The sequence below is a fragment of the Chlamydotis macqueenii genome, chromosome 22 (assembly GCF_036417535.1).
Source record: "Chlamydotis macqueenii isolate bChlMac1 chromosome 22, bChlMac1.mat, whole genome shotgun sequence".
Lineage (NCBI taxonomy): Eukaryota > Metazoa > Chordata > Aves > Otidiformes > Otididae > Chlamydotis > Chlamydotis macqueenii.
The window spans coordinates 7,853,792-7,869,534 of NC_141577.1; the positions used below are offsets into that span (position 1 = coordinate 7,853,792).

The following is a 15,743-nucleotide window of genomic DNA, read 5'->3' on the forward strand; positions in this document are numbered from 1 at the left end:
ACAAATGGAGCTTGCTGCTGTTTAATGAGGAGTTTAGGCCAGTATTTACCTGGGTTTATGCGTTTTCCACATAATTACCAGCAAAGCCAGCCTAAGACCTCACCTGCGTTTGTCAGGGCAACGTTCCACACTGGATCCTGAAATGCAGGTTCGCACAAAACCTGATGGTCTCCGCTGCTGCCAAGAGGCACGGCAGGCATGGATCCAACAGCACCCAGCCTGGAACACTGCTCACATGTTGCTGGGAAGCAGCTTTACAAGATGGTGCAGTTTCCTCTAACAACACTTCTAAAATCCACCCTTGCTGGTTCGCTCGCAAAGCTCCCAGGTTGGGTTTTTTCGGTCTGCTCGAATGCGAGGAGCAGCCCCTCACCCTCTCCTGCACCTCCCAGCTGCCCATGCATGGTGGGTGCAGCACGGGTGCAGCGCATGCACAGAGCAGAGTCTCCCTCAGGCACTGCAGCCCCCAAAGAGATGATGCTCCAACCTCTGCAACCAGAAACATCTCCTTCCAGGCTGCCAATGCGTGGCTGAACCAAGGGGACAGTGCAGGAGGGCCACGCTGTGCCCCGTGGCATGGCCGATGGGTGGACTGGACGCTGGGTTTAACGAGAAATTAAGTGCAGGGATTTGCAAAGTGCTGACAGCTCCGCACAGCCGCGCGCTGGGGACCAGCTCGTGTTTCTGTGAGAAGCATTAGTGACTTTTTTAAATGCAAGGAAACTGAGGCATGGTGGGGAACAGCCCGCAGCCAGTCACCGAGCAGCCCATTCATTTACCTTCGTTAATTAATGATGCTTATAGGCAGGGGGTGGCCGCAGCAGAGGCTGTCCCCAGCTGTGGCAGCGAGCCCAAGCTCCCCACATCTCCTCCTCCACCACGCAGAGGGATGAGGAGCAGCCAGCAGCAGAGCAAGCGAGCAGGAGCAGGATCCGACCCCTCAGCCCCCTTCCCAAAAGAAACCGAGGAGCAGCAGCCCCAGCTCAGCCCACTCAGAGACCCACCAGCCTCCGAGCGTTTCAAGGACTGAAAAATAAAGCACCTAGCTAGATGTATTAAAAGGAGGAAAAGTTTGTCCTCTGGGCTTCTATTATCCATGAGACAATGCCAGGAAGTGTATTAATCCCGCAGCCGCAAGAAGAGCTGTGGGTAAGCAGCATCTTGAAGTTCCTATAACAGATGTTATTAGCATATGGTTGAAACTGGGGCATCCAACGAGTTATTTCGCAACTAAATCAGCACAGAGATGCATACTCCAGTGGGTGTTAAATTATCAGTCTCCCTCTGATGTGAACGCGGCAGCTTCGTAACTCTCCGAAGCCTGGGGCTGTGCAGAACACCGTGGAGTAAAGCCACGCTGGGTGTGCTGGGTGAAGGCTGGGGCAAAACTGTCAAACTCAGCGTAAGCGAAGAGTTGGGGTTCACCCAGCTTCAGGGGGCAGCAGCCAGTGTTTGAGCCCACAAACGGCCTCAGCCCTCCCAGTCGCAAGGTCAGATCTCTGCTTCCGGAGGCTGAGATGCAGAGACTCAGAAACACGAGTGTTTTCCCTTCAGCAGAATCTGGATGACAATAAAAGCTGCTACAGACACCGATCAGATCGATGCCCTTGGAGGTTTCCTTGCAGGGCATGGAAAAGCCCGCAACGTGCTACACACATCAGGCTAAAATAGATACAATAGATGCTAACAAGCCTTGGAGAAATATTGCAGCTGTTTCTGGGATATGCAGGGATTATTGGATGGGATGGATGGGAGCGGGGGGATGGCGTGGTTCCCCATCCTTACCCCGGTTGCTGTAGTTGTGGGTGTCCATGAAGGAGAGCCCCAGGCGCTCATCCTCCTGCAGCGTGCTCTGGTCGGTGAAGCTCCTGTCGATGGCACTCATCATGTGCGTCTTCTCGTGGCGGTAGTTAATGGTCGCTTTCGTCATGTTGACCGGTTTTCTGCAAGGGGATGCAAAGGGGGAGAAGCAGAAGAAGCAGACATAAGCAGGGCTCACCCGACAGCGCTGTAAGATCCCCCCAAAGCTACCAAGCTCAGATGATTTCAGGGAGCAGGGTGGATTAGTTCCACCAGCAGTCATCACACTTTGATCTTCTGGTGCCCCAAGCCAGTCGCAGCCCCACATGGATCTTCCCTTGCCAGCTGTAGCTACTCCAGCTGCTCATCCTCAGTGTCCCCTCCCCAAAATGCCCCGTGTCTGGAACAGCCAGGAGCGCTCCTTGGGCAAGTGAAGGCTCTCCTCAGTTGGTTGGCATTGCAGAGGCTCTTCCCAGCTCTCCCCTGGCCCCATTTCCCCAGGCATTACCCATCCTTCGCCCCACAGCACCTGGCTGCAACACGGACCATCCAACACGCCACGTGCATCACTGCGCTGCACAGTATGAGCGCAAGAAGTAGAAGGAGGACATGGACTGTTGGAGAGGGGCCAGAGAAGGCCACAAAAATGACGAGGGGGCTGAAGCACCTCTCCTATGAGGCCAGGCTGAGAGAGCTGGGGCTGTTCAGCCTGGAGAAGAGGAGGCTCCGGGGAGACCTTAGAGTGGCCTAAAGGGGCTGATAGGGAAGACGGGGGCAGACCCCTTAACAGGGTCTCTATTGATAGGACAAGGGGTCATGGTTTTACACAAAAAGAAGGGAGGATCCAGACTGGATATAAGGAAGAATTTTTTTTACACTGAGGGTGGTGGAGCACTGGCCCAGGTTGCCCAGAGAGGCGGTGGATGCCCCATCCCTGGAAACATTCCAGGCCAGGTTGGCTGGGGCTCTGAGCAACCTGATCTGGTTGGAGATGTCCCTGCTCCTTGCAGGGGGGTTGGAGTGGGTGGGCTTGAAAGGTCCCTTCCAAGCCAAATCATTCTGTGATTCTAAAAGCCATGCTGGACAGCCAAACCCACCCCCCAAGGGACAGGATGGACCCCCTGACTGCACACATGCTCAGCACCTGCTGTGGAGGCTTTCTACTTCCATGCAAGATCCCTGTTAGGCACCTAACAAAGATGCTGGGAAAGCCCAGGAGCTCCTGCTGGGACAGAATCTCACACCCCAAATTCGAGACATTTAGGACAAAAGGATGAACAGGAGATCTGAGCCCACATCGGCATCTTGGTGGGGCCGGGACAGCGCAAGATGCTGCCAAAATCCAGAAGTCAACCCAGAGATGCTGACCCTTCCTCTTTATGCTACCTTCAGTCTCTTAACAAGCTCCTCAGCACGATTTTCCCCGAGCCAAAGAGGCCCTTAAAATGCACTCGGCGGAAAAAGGACTTGTTGGAGCAGCAGGGCAAGGGGGGCGGCTGGGAGGAAGGGCGAAGGAGAACGAGAATGACAATTACTTACGGGTAATAGGAATAAGAATAGTAGTTCCTCCTGGCAAGCATGCAAACAAAGAGAACAGCAAAAGTTGCATAAGCAGCTTTTCTCCAGCATAGGGAAGGGGAGTTAGGGGGTAACTCGGCTGCCAGACAATTAAACGCACCATAAAGAAACCTGGCTTCCCTTTTGCATCCACAGGTTACTGACTCCAAGCAGGAGCCGGCATCCCAGCAGCACAGCCCAAGCACCGGCTCTCGGGGTGATCATAATCCCTGCACAGGCGGTGGGGTGTCCCCAGTACCCTTGCCCGAAGGATTATTCCAGTTTTTAAGACTGAACAGCAAACGCATTCAGAATGTACGGCATCCCCCCGGGAGCTGATTAGGGGTCAGGTAACCCCAGCAGGAGAGATGGGGCTGGGACATCACGTTTCCAGTGCACTGTTTATTAGGGGCAAGCATATTCTGGGGGTGCATCTCCATTCCACCACATCAGTATTTTTCCAATGGCAAAACACTCCAGAGGAGATTTACGAGCTCATCCCAGCTTCTCAACAGCCTCAAATTCAGGGCCCTCAGCACCGCGTCTGATTTGTGGCTCTGGTTTGTCCTTCAACAGGTTCACCCCAGGATGCTGAAGCAAAGCTGCTCCTCCTTCTCCCGCCCTGCAGCACTGGCAACGGGAATGCAGCAGCCGCGCTCTCCGCCAGCCTGACAGCATCGCTCCCGAAAACACATCGGCACAGCTGGCAATTGCTCCGTCAGAGACCGATCCGATGCTGTACGCACGGGGATCATCCCAGAGCTACGGCAGGCAGGGACCACCAGCCAGTCCTGCGCTCTGTGCAGGGATGCTATGAGCCTTGCTTTTCCAGTTGGTGTAAATCAGCAAGAATCCTTTAAGGGCAAACAAATCCATCAAGAGATCTGCAGATTTACACGGGCTGAGGTTGTGCCCTGCTATTTTTCTCCTCCCCCGGCTGTTAACGTACTTTCCTCCCATCAGCCCGAGCCCTGGGCGGGGAAGCCGCATAACTGCTGCCCTTTCTCCCCTGCTTTGAGAGCCCCTCGGGCTCGGCGCCGCTTTGAGCCTTGCATGACAAGAAGCTGCTTTCCGGGGCGCTGCGCCAGAGTGAGAAACAGCGGCTGCATCCCCAGTGCTCCCGGGGACAAGTGTCCCAAAAAGCCCTCGTCCTCCTCCCTCCCACCCCACCGACCTTCCTGAGTGAACCCCATGGTGACGGCCACGGCCACATCCTCAGCAGTCCCACTCAGCTCCCCAGTCAACGACCTGGGGAGAGGGGGGACTCCCATGGGGGTGAGAGAGCAGTCTGGGGGTCCCCAGGGACCAACAGCCCTGAGATACCCTCTCCTCTGGTGCGCACCCAGATTTTAATGATTCATTAGAGCCAGTTGAAGGCTCTCAGCCAGGGATCGCTCATGTTTCCCTCGAAGCTCAGTGGTTCCCCATTAAAAGAAGCACAGGAGGACGCAGGATGGTCCTAGCACCCGCACCCCGGGGCGGGCGGCCTCAGGCAGCCCCCTGGCCCGGCCCCGGAGGTAGGGGAGATGCTGCTCCTCCCAACGCTCTCAAGGAACCGGAGCCCAGGACAAGAGCCAGAGTCTGCCCAGATATTTCAGCAAGACACACTGTACCGCTGTCTGGGCACGAGCCATGGATAGAGTTTTTTTTTCTGGCCATCACCCCAGAGCCGAGCACCCCAGGGCTGGAGGTGCTGGGTGCTCTCCTGCCATCTCAAAGGGGTGATAGCTCAAATGCCTCCCCTCCTCCCCATCTCCAGGAAAGCTGGCCCGATGCAAGGGAACTATACATGGCCCATCCCTAACCCACGCCGACGACAGGGTACCAGTGTGGTTGGACCCAGGCAGCAACGCTCACAGGAACAGATCCAGCCCTGGGCTGGGTAAAGCAGCACGGAAGCCCAGAGACAATATCTCGGTGCAGATTAAGCTGATTTTTGTAATTTGGGGCTGGAGGGGTGCAGGGCTGCACGTGTGGTGGTCTCCCAGCTGCTGTTAGCAGAGGGTGAGCTGGCGGGACAGGGAGAGCTGGGCTCACCACTGGCCCAGGGCCCCTCTGAGCCCAATCCTGGCCAAAAGCATTTCCATCAATGCAGAACCAACAGAGCAGCACGACGCCAAGAATCAGCAGAAAAAGAGACAAAAGCCTGAAAAATACAGGGGAGAGGGAGAGTGGAAGAAAGCTGCAGAGCCCCGAGGGCAAAGGGACGTCCTCAAAACTCTGCTCCTTGGTCCCCAGTGCTTCCTGCTGTGGCTGCTGTCACAAAGCAAGGAGGGCACCGTGCCCAGGGGTGCAGGAGCACACAGAGGGAGGGTTTGGAGCCTGTCCCGCACAGCAGTATCACCACCAGTAACTCCCAGTTAGTGCTGGAGTGGTGGAGAAGGGCTGAGCTGGGAGGAGGGGATGGATGAAGGCACCAGCCGCGACGCTGGGTCTCCTTACCCTTTCCGAATGACGATGATGATGGCTCCCAGGAGGATAATCAGGACGATGAGCCCTCCGGCACAGATCCCCAGGATCAGGCCCATCTCCTCCGAGTGCTGCGACACCTCCAGGGGACGCTTGGTCTCTTTGCAGGCAGCTGTCAGGGGACAAGGACAGGCAGGAGGGGTCAGCGCTCAGCTCCAGGGGCATTGGGGTCAGACGGGATTTGTCCCATGGCATGCACGTTGCTCCTTGAAGATATTTTATTCCACCGAGGCGTTACAGGGCTCTGCAGTGCCACACCGTGACCGCGGGCGAGTCCCTCTCGGTCCCCGTGGGGTGAGACAGTCCCTTTGTGCCACCTTTCATCACGCCCAGTGTAAGCTTGTTCATCCCCGGATTCAGCATCCGGCACCGCCAGCTCCGGCCTCCCACCGCGATAACAGCAGTAAGAGGAAAAACCCAGCCAAGGGAAAAACCCAGACACCAAAGAAAGTGGGAAACAAGAGCGTGGGATGGCACCGTAATAAACCACCGTGCACGCACCGACCGTCGGCAACGACACCCGCCAGCACGGCCCTGACCGCTGGAGCAGCCACGGGTTGGGGTCCACGGCCTCGGCGAGATCACGCCGGCGGGGAGAGGGAGGGCTCACCTTTGCGGGCGATCCGGACACAGTTCAGCCGGGTTTCCTACGGAGGAAAAAGAGGGGAGTCAGTGTCGGATGAGCATCCCAGCGGCTCCACTTCCTGCCCCACGTGAGGCTGGGTGGATGCGAGGCTGGTCCCTTGGTGCTTTGACTCCCAGACCAAGGGAGTTTGCAGGTGATCTGTGCCGCAGCACCCGCTGCTGAGCCAAAGGAGCACGCACCAAGAGATGCTGTGGAATGACCTGTCTCCAGCATCCCCAGGTTTAGCAGAGGCCATCGCTCCTGGCACAGAGGGGACGGCAAAGCTCAAGACCATCGAAGGAGGGACACAGCAGACCCAGCCGAGCCGCAGGTCACCAGTACATCACCAGCTATGGCTAAAACACTTCCAGGTCATCATTCAGAGCTTCGTCAGGTTTTGGTTTTTTCATCAAACAAAGTTTTCAAGCCCCAGTCCCGGTGCTCTGCGCATGCTGCCAAGGTTGTTGTGAGGGCTTCCAGCTCAAGACTCCAACAGTTTCAGCATTTGCATTTTTAGGGATGGGTTCAGCTAAAATATTGCACCTTGCCATGTATCCAACTTCTGTTGCAGGATAAAAAGCACCATTTTGGCAGAACTGCCTTTTTCTCCAGCATCCTCCAGCCCCTCGGGACACCAGCGCTGGCAACGCTGCTCCATCCACTCTCGGACCAAGACCTGCCCATGGAGCGCACCTGGGGCAGAGCCGGCTCCAGCACTGCTCTGCCCGAGGTCACCAGCTCTTGCTTCTCCTGCTTCCTGCTCCATCTGACACAAAAACCAGAAAAAAACCCAAGCTGGGATCCAGATTCTTCACCATGGCTGATGGCAGCCAGGACAAATCCACCGCCTCCCCGCAGGAAGGCTATAAAACTGCATCAGCCACCAGTTATTATCCAGCAGTGCCCAAGCGAGCCAGAGCCGAGACCCCGTGCATCCCTCTCGGCTGCAATTACAACCCAGCAAGGTGTGAACGATCCCAGAGTAGAGGAAAGGATTAAAAAACCAGCACTTTTCCGCAAGACCGAGCCAGGCAGGATGAGGATGCTGCCGCGGTCCTGCCACTTTGCTTTTCACTCCCCTGGGTGGGATGGAGCTGCCGGAGCAGGTGAAGCCCAGAAGGGTCCCCAGGGGGTCCTGGTGGGGACCTGGAGGAAATCAGCCCAGGGAGATGCAGGGGCTGCTGCCAGAGTGGGGTTGTTACGGCTTCGTCGAGAGAAGAGGCACCAGCAGGCAGGGAGAAGGCAGCCCGGAAACTCGGCAGCTTCCCAGGAGCTCTCTACAGCAGGTCCCAGTAACACACAAACGGCTCTTGTTGCCCAAAATGGTCCTTTTCCACCCCAGGATTAGCCCTGGGAATGTGGTTTCCCCCACACCAGTGCTGGCTGGGGTCCCAGCCGGTACCGCAGCGGGTGGCAGAGGCTGAGCTTCATCATCCCCGGCGTCAGCACCAGGAGGTGGACAGGCACAGCCCAAGGGTGCCAGGAGGAAGATGGACAGCTGGCTGCATTCCCAACATGCTGTAAGGGTGGTCCCGAGCACCAGCTCCCCCCAGGTAGGACACTGGGGGTGAGCCCAGAGTGGGGGCCCCAAGGGAGGGGGAATCTAAGTCTCATTTCTTCTGACCCCCTCTGCCCAGGACCACAGGTGGGCTCCTGCCTGGTCCAACCAGGACCCCAGACAGCCCACCAGACGGAGCAGGGTCCCGCGGCTACTCACCCCTTTGAGGTTGCTCAAGGCTTGGAAGTAGATGAGATATGCCTTCTTGGGCTCCAGTGGCGGGTTCCAGAAGCCGCTGTAGGTCTGGTTGTCCCCCACGGTGAAGGGTTTGGCTTCAGTGAGGCTGCTGGCAGGCAGCTCAGCCCCAAAATAGTGCACAGAGCCACGGGACACGGCGTCATCGAAGGTCAGAGGCACTGGGAAGCATTCCTGCCCACCCAGCTCCCGCTTGAGTTTCTTGGGCCGGTCTTCTTCTACGATGACCTGGTAGGTGCTGGCAAGGAGCGGGTGTAGGTTAGCTTTGTTAAAAAGATGGCCCTGCCCTTCCCCTGGCGCTCAGTCCCGCTGTGCCACCCCATTTGTGGGGGTCTCCCCCTCGCACAGCCCCAGCCTACCTGATGGGAGCCCCTCTGCCCTGCGCCGGCCGCAGCAGCACCGTGATGGTGCTCTCCGACTCGCTCAGCGGTGACGGCATGTCCCCGTAGTCGAAGGTGGGAGCTGCAAAGGGGACAGCGGGCAGGGGTGAGTCCTGGTCCCCAGGGATGCGCCGGGGGCTGTCCCCCACTCAAGGCTGCACAAGCAGCCTTGCCCATGGCAAGGCATCACCAAATGGTGCAATGTGAATTATTATAAATAAAGAAAACTCCTCAAGGTCTTGAACAAGCACTATAGTTGGGAGAAGACCCGTGGGCGTGCACTGAGGCAGGGTATGAACACCGGTTTGGTCCCAGGGAGGAGACCGGAGCAGGATCTGACCCTGGCACGACTCGAATGCTCCAGCCTCGAGATGCACCCCGGCGACAGCACCGCTCTGAAGTTCCAGCACAGCGTGAGCATCCCACCCCAAGCACGCCCAAGCCAGCCCAGCAGCACCCCCAGGCCAAGGTGGGGGACCCTCTCATGCCTGGCATGGCCCTGTGGTCCTCAAGCCATCACTTGAGATGCAGCTGCTGGGGTCCAGCTCATGCCGCTGCAGTTAATAGCGACACCACTGTCACGAGCAAACAGCCCAGGAACTGCAAGGCTTATTAACAAAGCCCAATTAATCCCCGACTTGGACACCAATAGCTCAGACAGCATCACTGCGCTGGGCTGGCCGGACTCCCCTGCCAGAGACCCACAGGCAGCCCAGCTGATGGGTCTGGGGTCTGACAGGGGGGCTCCCGGCACGGCTGCCGCCACGAAGAGTACCATTCAACAGCAGCAGCCAGTCACAAAAACCCACGGGAGCACAGCGGAGGCTCTGGTGCTGCCATCACATACTCATGCGGAAGAAAAGCTCCGGCACCAGGCGTGGAGCCCAGGGGAACCTACCAGAGATGTTGGTGGTGATCTCAGTGAGCGCTGTCTGGCCAAAACCCTTGCCAGTGCGGGCCCGAACGGAGAAGAGGTAGGTGGTGCCAGGGTGGAGGTTGGAGAAGACGTGGTAGGTCTCGTTGCGTAGTTTGGAGACGGTGCGCCGCGGGCCGGGCACATTGACCGCCGGGTCAGAGGACTCAATGCTCTGGTAGCTGATCTGCAGGGACAGGGCAGAGCATCACCGGCGGCCACGGGAGAGGGGAGAGACAGCGGAGAAGGGGTTAAAGTGATGAATTCAAAGGAGGGGATGGTCATGGGGACAGCCTGGAAGGCAGACGGTTTTTAGGGTAAATCAAAAGCAGAGGTTCATCAGAAAAGCCCTTGCCGTGTAACAGTGATGACCCTGAAAGCAGGACTCCGCTGGGGACAGACCCTGCTAGCAGGATGACAGCCGTAACGCTGCAGAAACCCTAATCCCCACAGCCGAAAGCAGCAGTCGCCCCACATCCCCCCCAAAAGGGACTCTCCCATGTCTCCGTGGGTCCCCCGTGGGTGCTGCAGCTGGCGGGACGTACCTCGTACTGCGTGATGAGGCCGTTGGGTTCCACCGGTTCCTCCCATTTCAGAAATATCATGTCCTCCAGCGGGGTGAAGGTGAGGGACTCCGAGGCGATACCGCCAGGCACTGGGGAAGGAAAGGGGATGTGCTCGGATGCGGGAAGAAACCGGGCTGGAATGAGAAATCCTCTGGGAAACCCCTCTCCAGGCAGCTGCAGCAGCTGTCCCGCATGGTCGAGCCACCACGTCACCCAGCTGGGGCACGTGCCACCAGACGGGGCTGGCGGCTCCCCAGGGAGGTGACGCTCCTGCCGTGCTCACGGGCCCACCGGTGACACTTCAACACAGCACAGGAGAGGTCCCCGCACCACGGCACAGACCCCGCAGGCACCGTTTCTGGCATCGCACCGGTTTCCGACAGCACAGCAGCAAGCCTCCCTGCCCCGCCACAACCCCTACCACCAACAACAATCAGCGCAAACAATAACAGCGATTGGCAGCACGGGGATCAATATTCGCTGCTTCACCACGGAGCTCCTGACCTGAGAGGCTCAGCGAGGAGGACAGGAGAGGTGATGGCTCGGCAAAGACCGCGATCCACCCGCAGCATCCTCTGCTGCAGGCTGAACGCCCGAAACACGCACCCTCTCCTTGCAGGGGGACGTCAGCCCTTCCCCTCCTTTTTTCTTTTTTTTCCGTTTTTTTTCAGATCTAATCACAGGACCGAGACAGAGGGATCGCCTCCCACGTGCTTCCCACCGTGCAAATGCACAATTTCCACTTGATTTACAAGTTAATTTAATCAGAGGCGCTGTGTCCTACACAAGGCACTTATGAAATTTGCAGGGAATTACGGAAACCTTCAGGGCAAGAATGTGTATACCTCTATAGGTATTTTATATATACCCTATATATTTGTGTCTATGTAGGTATGGGCACCACACACTTATGCGTGCACCAGGCTGAGACTGGCAGAGGTGCAAGGTGTGCATACGCCCTCCTGCCCCCCATATACAGCGCTTATCTTCATTTATACACCGATCTGTATTTATTCTGCCTGGCACGGCATGCGTCCTGCCTGCAAGGGAGAGAACCAGCTCCCCGCACACACCTCCAACATGCTGCAGTGATACTTCTGTAAGGACTCAGGATTGAGTCTCATCATCTCGTGCAGACATAGTCCAAAATCTCCAGCCGTGGGCCACCGCCCTTCCCTGGATCCATATGGAGCACTCAGACACCAGCTGGGCAACCTCTGGATCCTGTCCACACACCCAGCAGCCAGCAGGACTTTGCCCGGAATGCTGTGAACAGCCCCCTTGGTTTGGCCTAGTTATTAATGCCTCAGAAATGGGTTTTCCAGCCCAAAACCAGGGTTTATTGTCCAGGATGGGGATGCAGCCCACAGCAGCCTGAGACGAGCCCCAGCACTGCATCCGCGGATGCTGCAGCCGAAGCTGGCCTCCTGCCAAAACAAACCACAATCGAGGGCCCCATTATTAATGAGCTTTCACCACCTTCACTTAATTGCATGGGTGGCTGCTCGTCACCCAGTTGTGGGAGCTGAAATGCTCACTGCCCTGCCACACAGGGAGACGCTGGGCCAAGCCCAGGTGTTAATATTTCCAATATATCCACAGGCAGATACCCATGGATCGGTCCCACCCCAGACCAAACGGATACACGGTTCCAAGTTGAACCCGGGGGAAGCTGCAAGCCCCGGTTAATCAAGGCCTGGGAGAAAGCAGCTGGAGTGATTACAGTAGAGCAAAAAAACATCTGGAGCTCCTGTATTAATATTCAATAAGGCAACAGCTGGAGCAGTCACAGCAGCGCGAGAACAGCTGAGGCAATTACAGTCGGAAAATAAACCCTCGGGAGAGGGAAGCTGGGTGCCCCCGGTGAGGCGGGCGCAGGGTAGGGGATACGGAAAGCGCTGATGCCCAGAGAAAAGTGCTGAATTCAGGTTTTCGAGATGAAAATGGGACGCGCAGACCCTCCCGGCTTCACTCCGGCTCTGCAGGCATTGCTTTCCAGCCCGGGAAGCGGGAGCGCCGAGCAACGCACACACCAAAGCTGCACGTTTCGGTGGGTCCCGAATCGAGGTGAGTCCCACGCAGAGGGGTTTCACGGCAGGCTTCTCGGAGTCACCCGGGGTCTGCAGCCAGCTGGATCTTCTGCAATTATCAGGTTTTCCACCTTAATTGCTGATTCTTGATGATAAAAAGTGTTTTGGAGATTTATTACATTCCTGCTTAACAGGAAGCGCCAGTGACTCTGCAAGAGCCAGGGATGCTCCAGCCACACCAGCACCCAGCACCCACCCCAGAGCACAGCAGCTCCTTGTGCCCCACGCGCACCCCAACGGCTGCTGCCCTCTGCGGACCAGGACAGGAACAGGACACAACCCCCTCGCCCCACCGGCTGCAGGACGGGCCGTCAGAGCGACAGTGTTTGGGGGCGGCCCGGCAGTCCTTGAAGGCGGCTGAGTCGTCGCAGCGTGCGGAGGAGACGCTGATGGGGCAGCGAAGAGGGTGTGACAAGTAGATGGGATGAGTAGAAGGAGTTGTCAGCAGGACCTGCGAGCTCCACTGGAGACACAGAGCCGGCTCTGCCCTGTACCTCCGGCCACGTTTGCCGGATGTCCAGAGCCCAAAATGACCAGAGCCTTCTGCTGACAGCGAGCCGTGGTCAGGCACCATGGTGCAGGTTAAGGCCAGACCTGGGACACCTCTCCGGTGGCCCCAGCTCCAGGACATCCTCAGGAAAGGGCTGGGCCGGAGCAAGAGATGCCAAATCTTGGAGTCCTGGAGCAACGCTGGAGCCTCCAGCCAGGATATCGGCCCTGCTTGGGGGGAATCCAGCCCCGGGGTGTGGCCAGGACGGGGAGAAGAGAAACAGCTCAGCTATACAGGAGGAAAGCTGCTGGCAAATAACTGGGGCCAGACACCCCTCAGCGACACCCACTCCTCCACAGAGCTTGTTTGCACAACCCAAACCCACACGAGAGCAAACGTAACCCGAGCGTACTGGGGAAGCCGAGCGCACTTGACTGAGGAATGCACTCTTCCAGAAACACAACAACATCGAATTAATCAGCGATGGAGCAGATGAACGATGTTACCTAAGCGCAAAGCATCGACTGTTTTAATTGTTACTGTTATTGCTGCTAGGTGCTGGTTCCGCACTAAGGGATGAGCAAGGACGACTGGCGCTGGGACAAGTCGGCCTTCGGCCAGCTCTCCACCACACCGGGCACGGCTAAAAAGCTCTGCTCAGAGGAGGAGGGCAGCATCTCTGCAGTGACACCCCTACCCACTGTCCTTGTCCCCCCCACGCCTCTCCCAACATTTCCCTTCCCCAGCTGCCATCATTGCCCCTTTCTCTCACCTCCCCTTGCACGGCCCTGGGGCCGCAGCAGCCTTTCCACCGCCCCGTCAGCAGGATGGTCACAGAAGATATTCCCATGGTGCCCCTGGCCGAGAGCCACGGAATGTGCATTGTGCCACGAGGAACACCCCAGCAGCTCACCAGCCACGGAGTCCTAGTTTTGGGGCTGATGCACCTCCCGGGCAGACTCACCATCCTCATCCGTCTGGAATATCACCTCCTTGCCCTCCTTGCGACCCTCAGGGTTGGAGAGGATGAGCTTGACGTGGATGTTCTTGTAGGGCAGGAGGTTTTTGATGGTGTAGCGGTTGGCGTTACGCTCCATCTTCACACACTCCCGGAAGGTCTGGTTGTGGCCGGTGCCCACGAAATAGCGGTAGCAGAGCGAGACGGTGTAGGTGTGACAGCGGGTCAAGTTGTAGCCCAGCGGCTCCCACTGCAACGTCAGCTGCCTGGACTGGATTTCGGAGAAAGCCAGGCCTTTGGGGGCCCGCATGGGCTCTGTAGGGGAAGAGAGATAGGGAGAGATGAGCAATGAAGCAAAACATCTTGTGGGTTTATGTGTATTATCAGGGAAAACCCTTTTACAGCGTAGGAGCAAGATGGGCAGGTGCAGAGAGCAACCCTAACCCCAAAACCGGGACCAGTCTCCCAGCACAGGATGCTGCTGCCCTGCAGACAGGGCTAGAGATGTCACCGGGTCCCAAAGCCACCACCACCACAGGGACAGCGGCCCCCACTGGCTCATTTTCCATTACAGAGGTGAAGTTGGGTACCAGCCCCGCTCCGGGGCCAGAGCAGAGCCGCGGCGGGCACCGGGAGCATCCCTGCCGCGTGCGGCTCCACATAAGCAGGTGAATGTGCCTGCACGACGGGAGCCCTCGCATTTTCACCAAGTGCACGTCAGGCTCGCAAAAGGACAGAGACTGAGTGCCATTGCTGCAGAAGAGTTTAATTAGCTCTAATTGGCGTGAACAGAGGTCAGAATTAATGAGGAGCCGAGCTCCTTTGCCAACAGCACACACACACAGGTGGTTTGGGTTAATGGCAGCAAACTCCTTTCCGTATCTGACGGTGGTGGGAAGGACCCTGAAAGGGCAGGGGGGTTTTTGTCCACCCTGTCCCAGAGCTGATCCCCAGGTGATTCCCATGGGATTTGCACTGCAGAGGAATTTGGGCAGCTCAGGGTTGCAAGAAGCTTTTGCAGCCTCCACAGATGCTCCTGCAGGTCCCAGTGCCCTCACGGGACCGTGCAAAACCCCAGCTGGTTTGAGGGGGTGAATGCAGCAACAGGCACACAGCAACAGGCACACAGCCCCACGCTGCAGTGACGCCGGCCTTAACCTGTCGTTTACCAAAAATCCACCAAACCTCAGCCCGGATGCCCACCGACATCACACCCGTTGGGTGGCTAAGGGCAAAAGGACCTCTCCTCCCGCCTCTCCCCAAGGCCTCCAGAGCCCCCCACACCTCCCTGGGCAGTACCAGGCGGTGCCAGGTCTCAGCCTTCCCCTCTCCTTTTTATTCTCATGTACTTAAATGCTCTGGGGGGAGCCGGCAGGACGGCACCCGGATCCAAGGCCAGCCAGCATCACGCAGCCGTCTGGAGAATCTCCCCCTGTCCCGGGAAGCACAGGATGCATCTACCCAGCAGCTTTTTTCCAGGGTCCCCTCCCAGGCCAGATCCTGCAAAGCGTGGGGGATGCATACAGGCTGGTAAGGCTCGGAGGATGCAGGAAATCCAACCGCAGTCGCCTTTCAGGTAGAGGAAGGGTGGCTGTGTTGCCATACACAGATCCAGCATAACCCCGGGGAAGCCAGGGAGAAAAATACATTGTTATAACTCACGGGAAGAGCTGGGGGAGCTGAATGTGGTAGCCACAGGATATAAAATACGGGGTGCCAGGAGTGTCAAACAGCACCCGACATCGGCTTCAAGGTAACACAGAAACCTGGCCTTTCCCACAGCACTTCTGAAAAGGATCTGGGGTGAAAAGCTGCTGCCAGGCCCTCACTGTGACACCTGGGTCGGGGTTTGCATCTCCCCTTCCCCTCCTGTGCCAGCACGGCCGCCCTCCTCACACGCCTGAGCACCCCGTCTCCAGAGCCAACCCCAGGCATAGGGCTCCGTGGGAGATGCTCCACAACCCCACGGATGCGTCCTGCTCCGCTCGTGCCACTTGTAAAGGAGGATGCGCCCACCGGTCCCCCTCTGCGAGGCGATGCTCCCAGCTCAGCGGCACAGACCTCCGCTTTTGTTGGGTTGGGGTTTTTTTTGTGTAGGGTCCCAGCCCAGCACCACGGCGGTGCCAGGTCCTGGTGTGAACA

General features: G+C 57.7%; 1 protein-coding gene across 2 annotated transcripts in view; it reads right to left on the reverse strand.

The window, feature by feature from the left end:
• PTPRU (protein tyrosine phosphatase receptor type U) overlaps positions 1–15,743 on the reverse strand; it is a 72,412-nt gene that overhangs the window by 29,445 nt on the left and 27,224 nt on the right. For both annotated transcript variants that reach the window (XM_086764909.1, XM_086764908.1), the window contains exons 8-15: positions 13,608–13,916; positions 10,043–10,152; positions 9,483–9,684; positions 8,564–8,666; positions 8,169–8,442; positions 6,437–6,473; positions 5,800–5,938; positions 1,786–1,943 (exon numbers count right to left, since the gene is read on the reverse strand). In XM_086764909.1, coding sequence (XP_086621035.1) covers positions 1,786–1,943; positions 5,800–5,938; positions 6,437–6,473; positions 8,169–8,442; positions 8,564–8,666; positions 9,483–9,684; positions 10,043–10,152; positions 13,608–13,916 — 1,332 coding nt within the window. The remainder of the gene's footprint in view (positions 1–1,785; positions 1,944–5,799; positions 5,939–6,436; positions 6,474–8,168; positions 8,443–8,563; positions 8,667–9,482; positions 9,685–10,042; positions 10,153–13,607; positions 13,917–15,743) is intronic.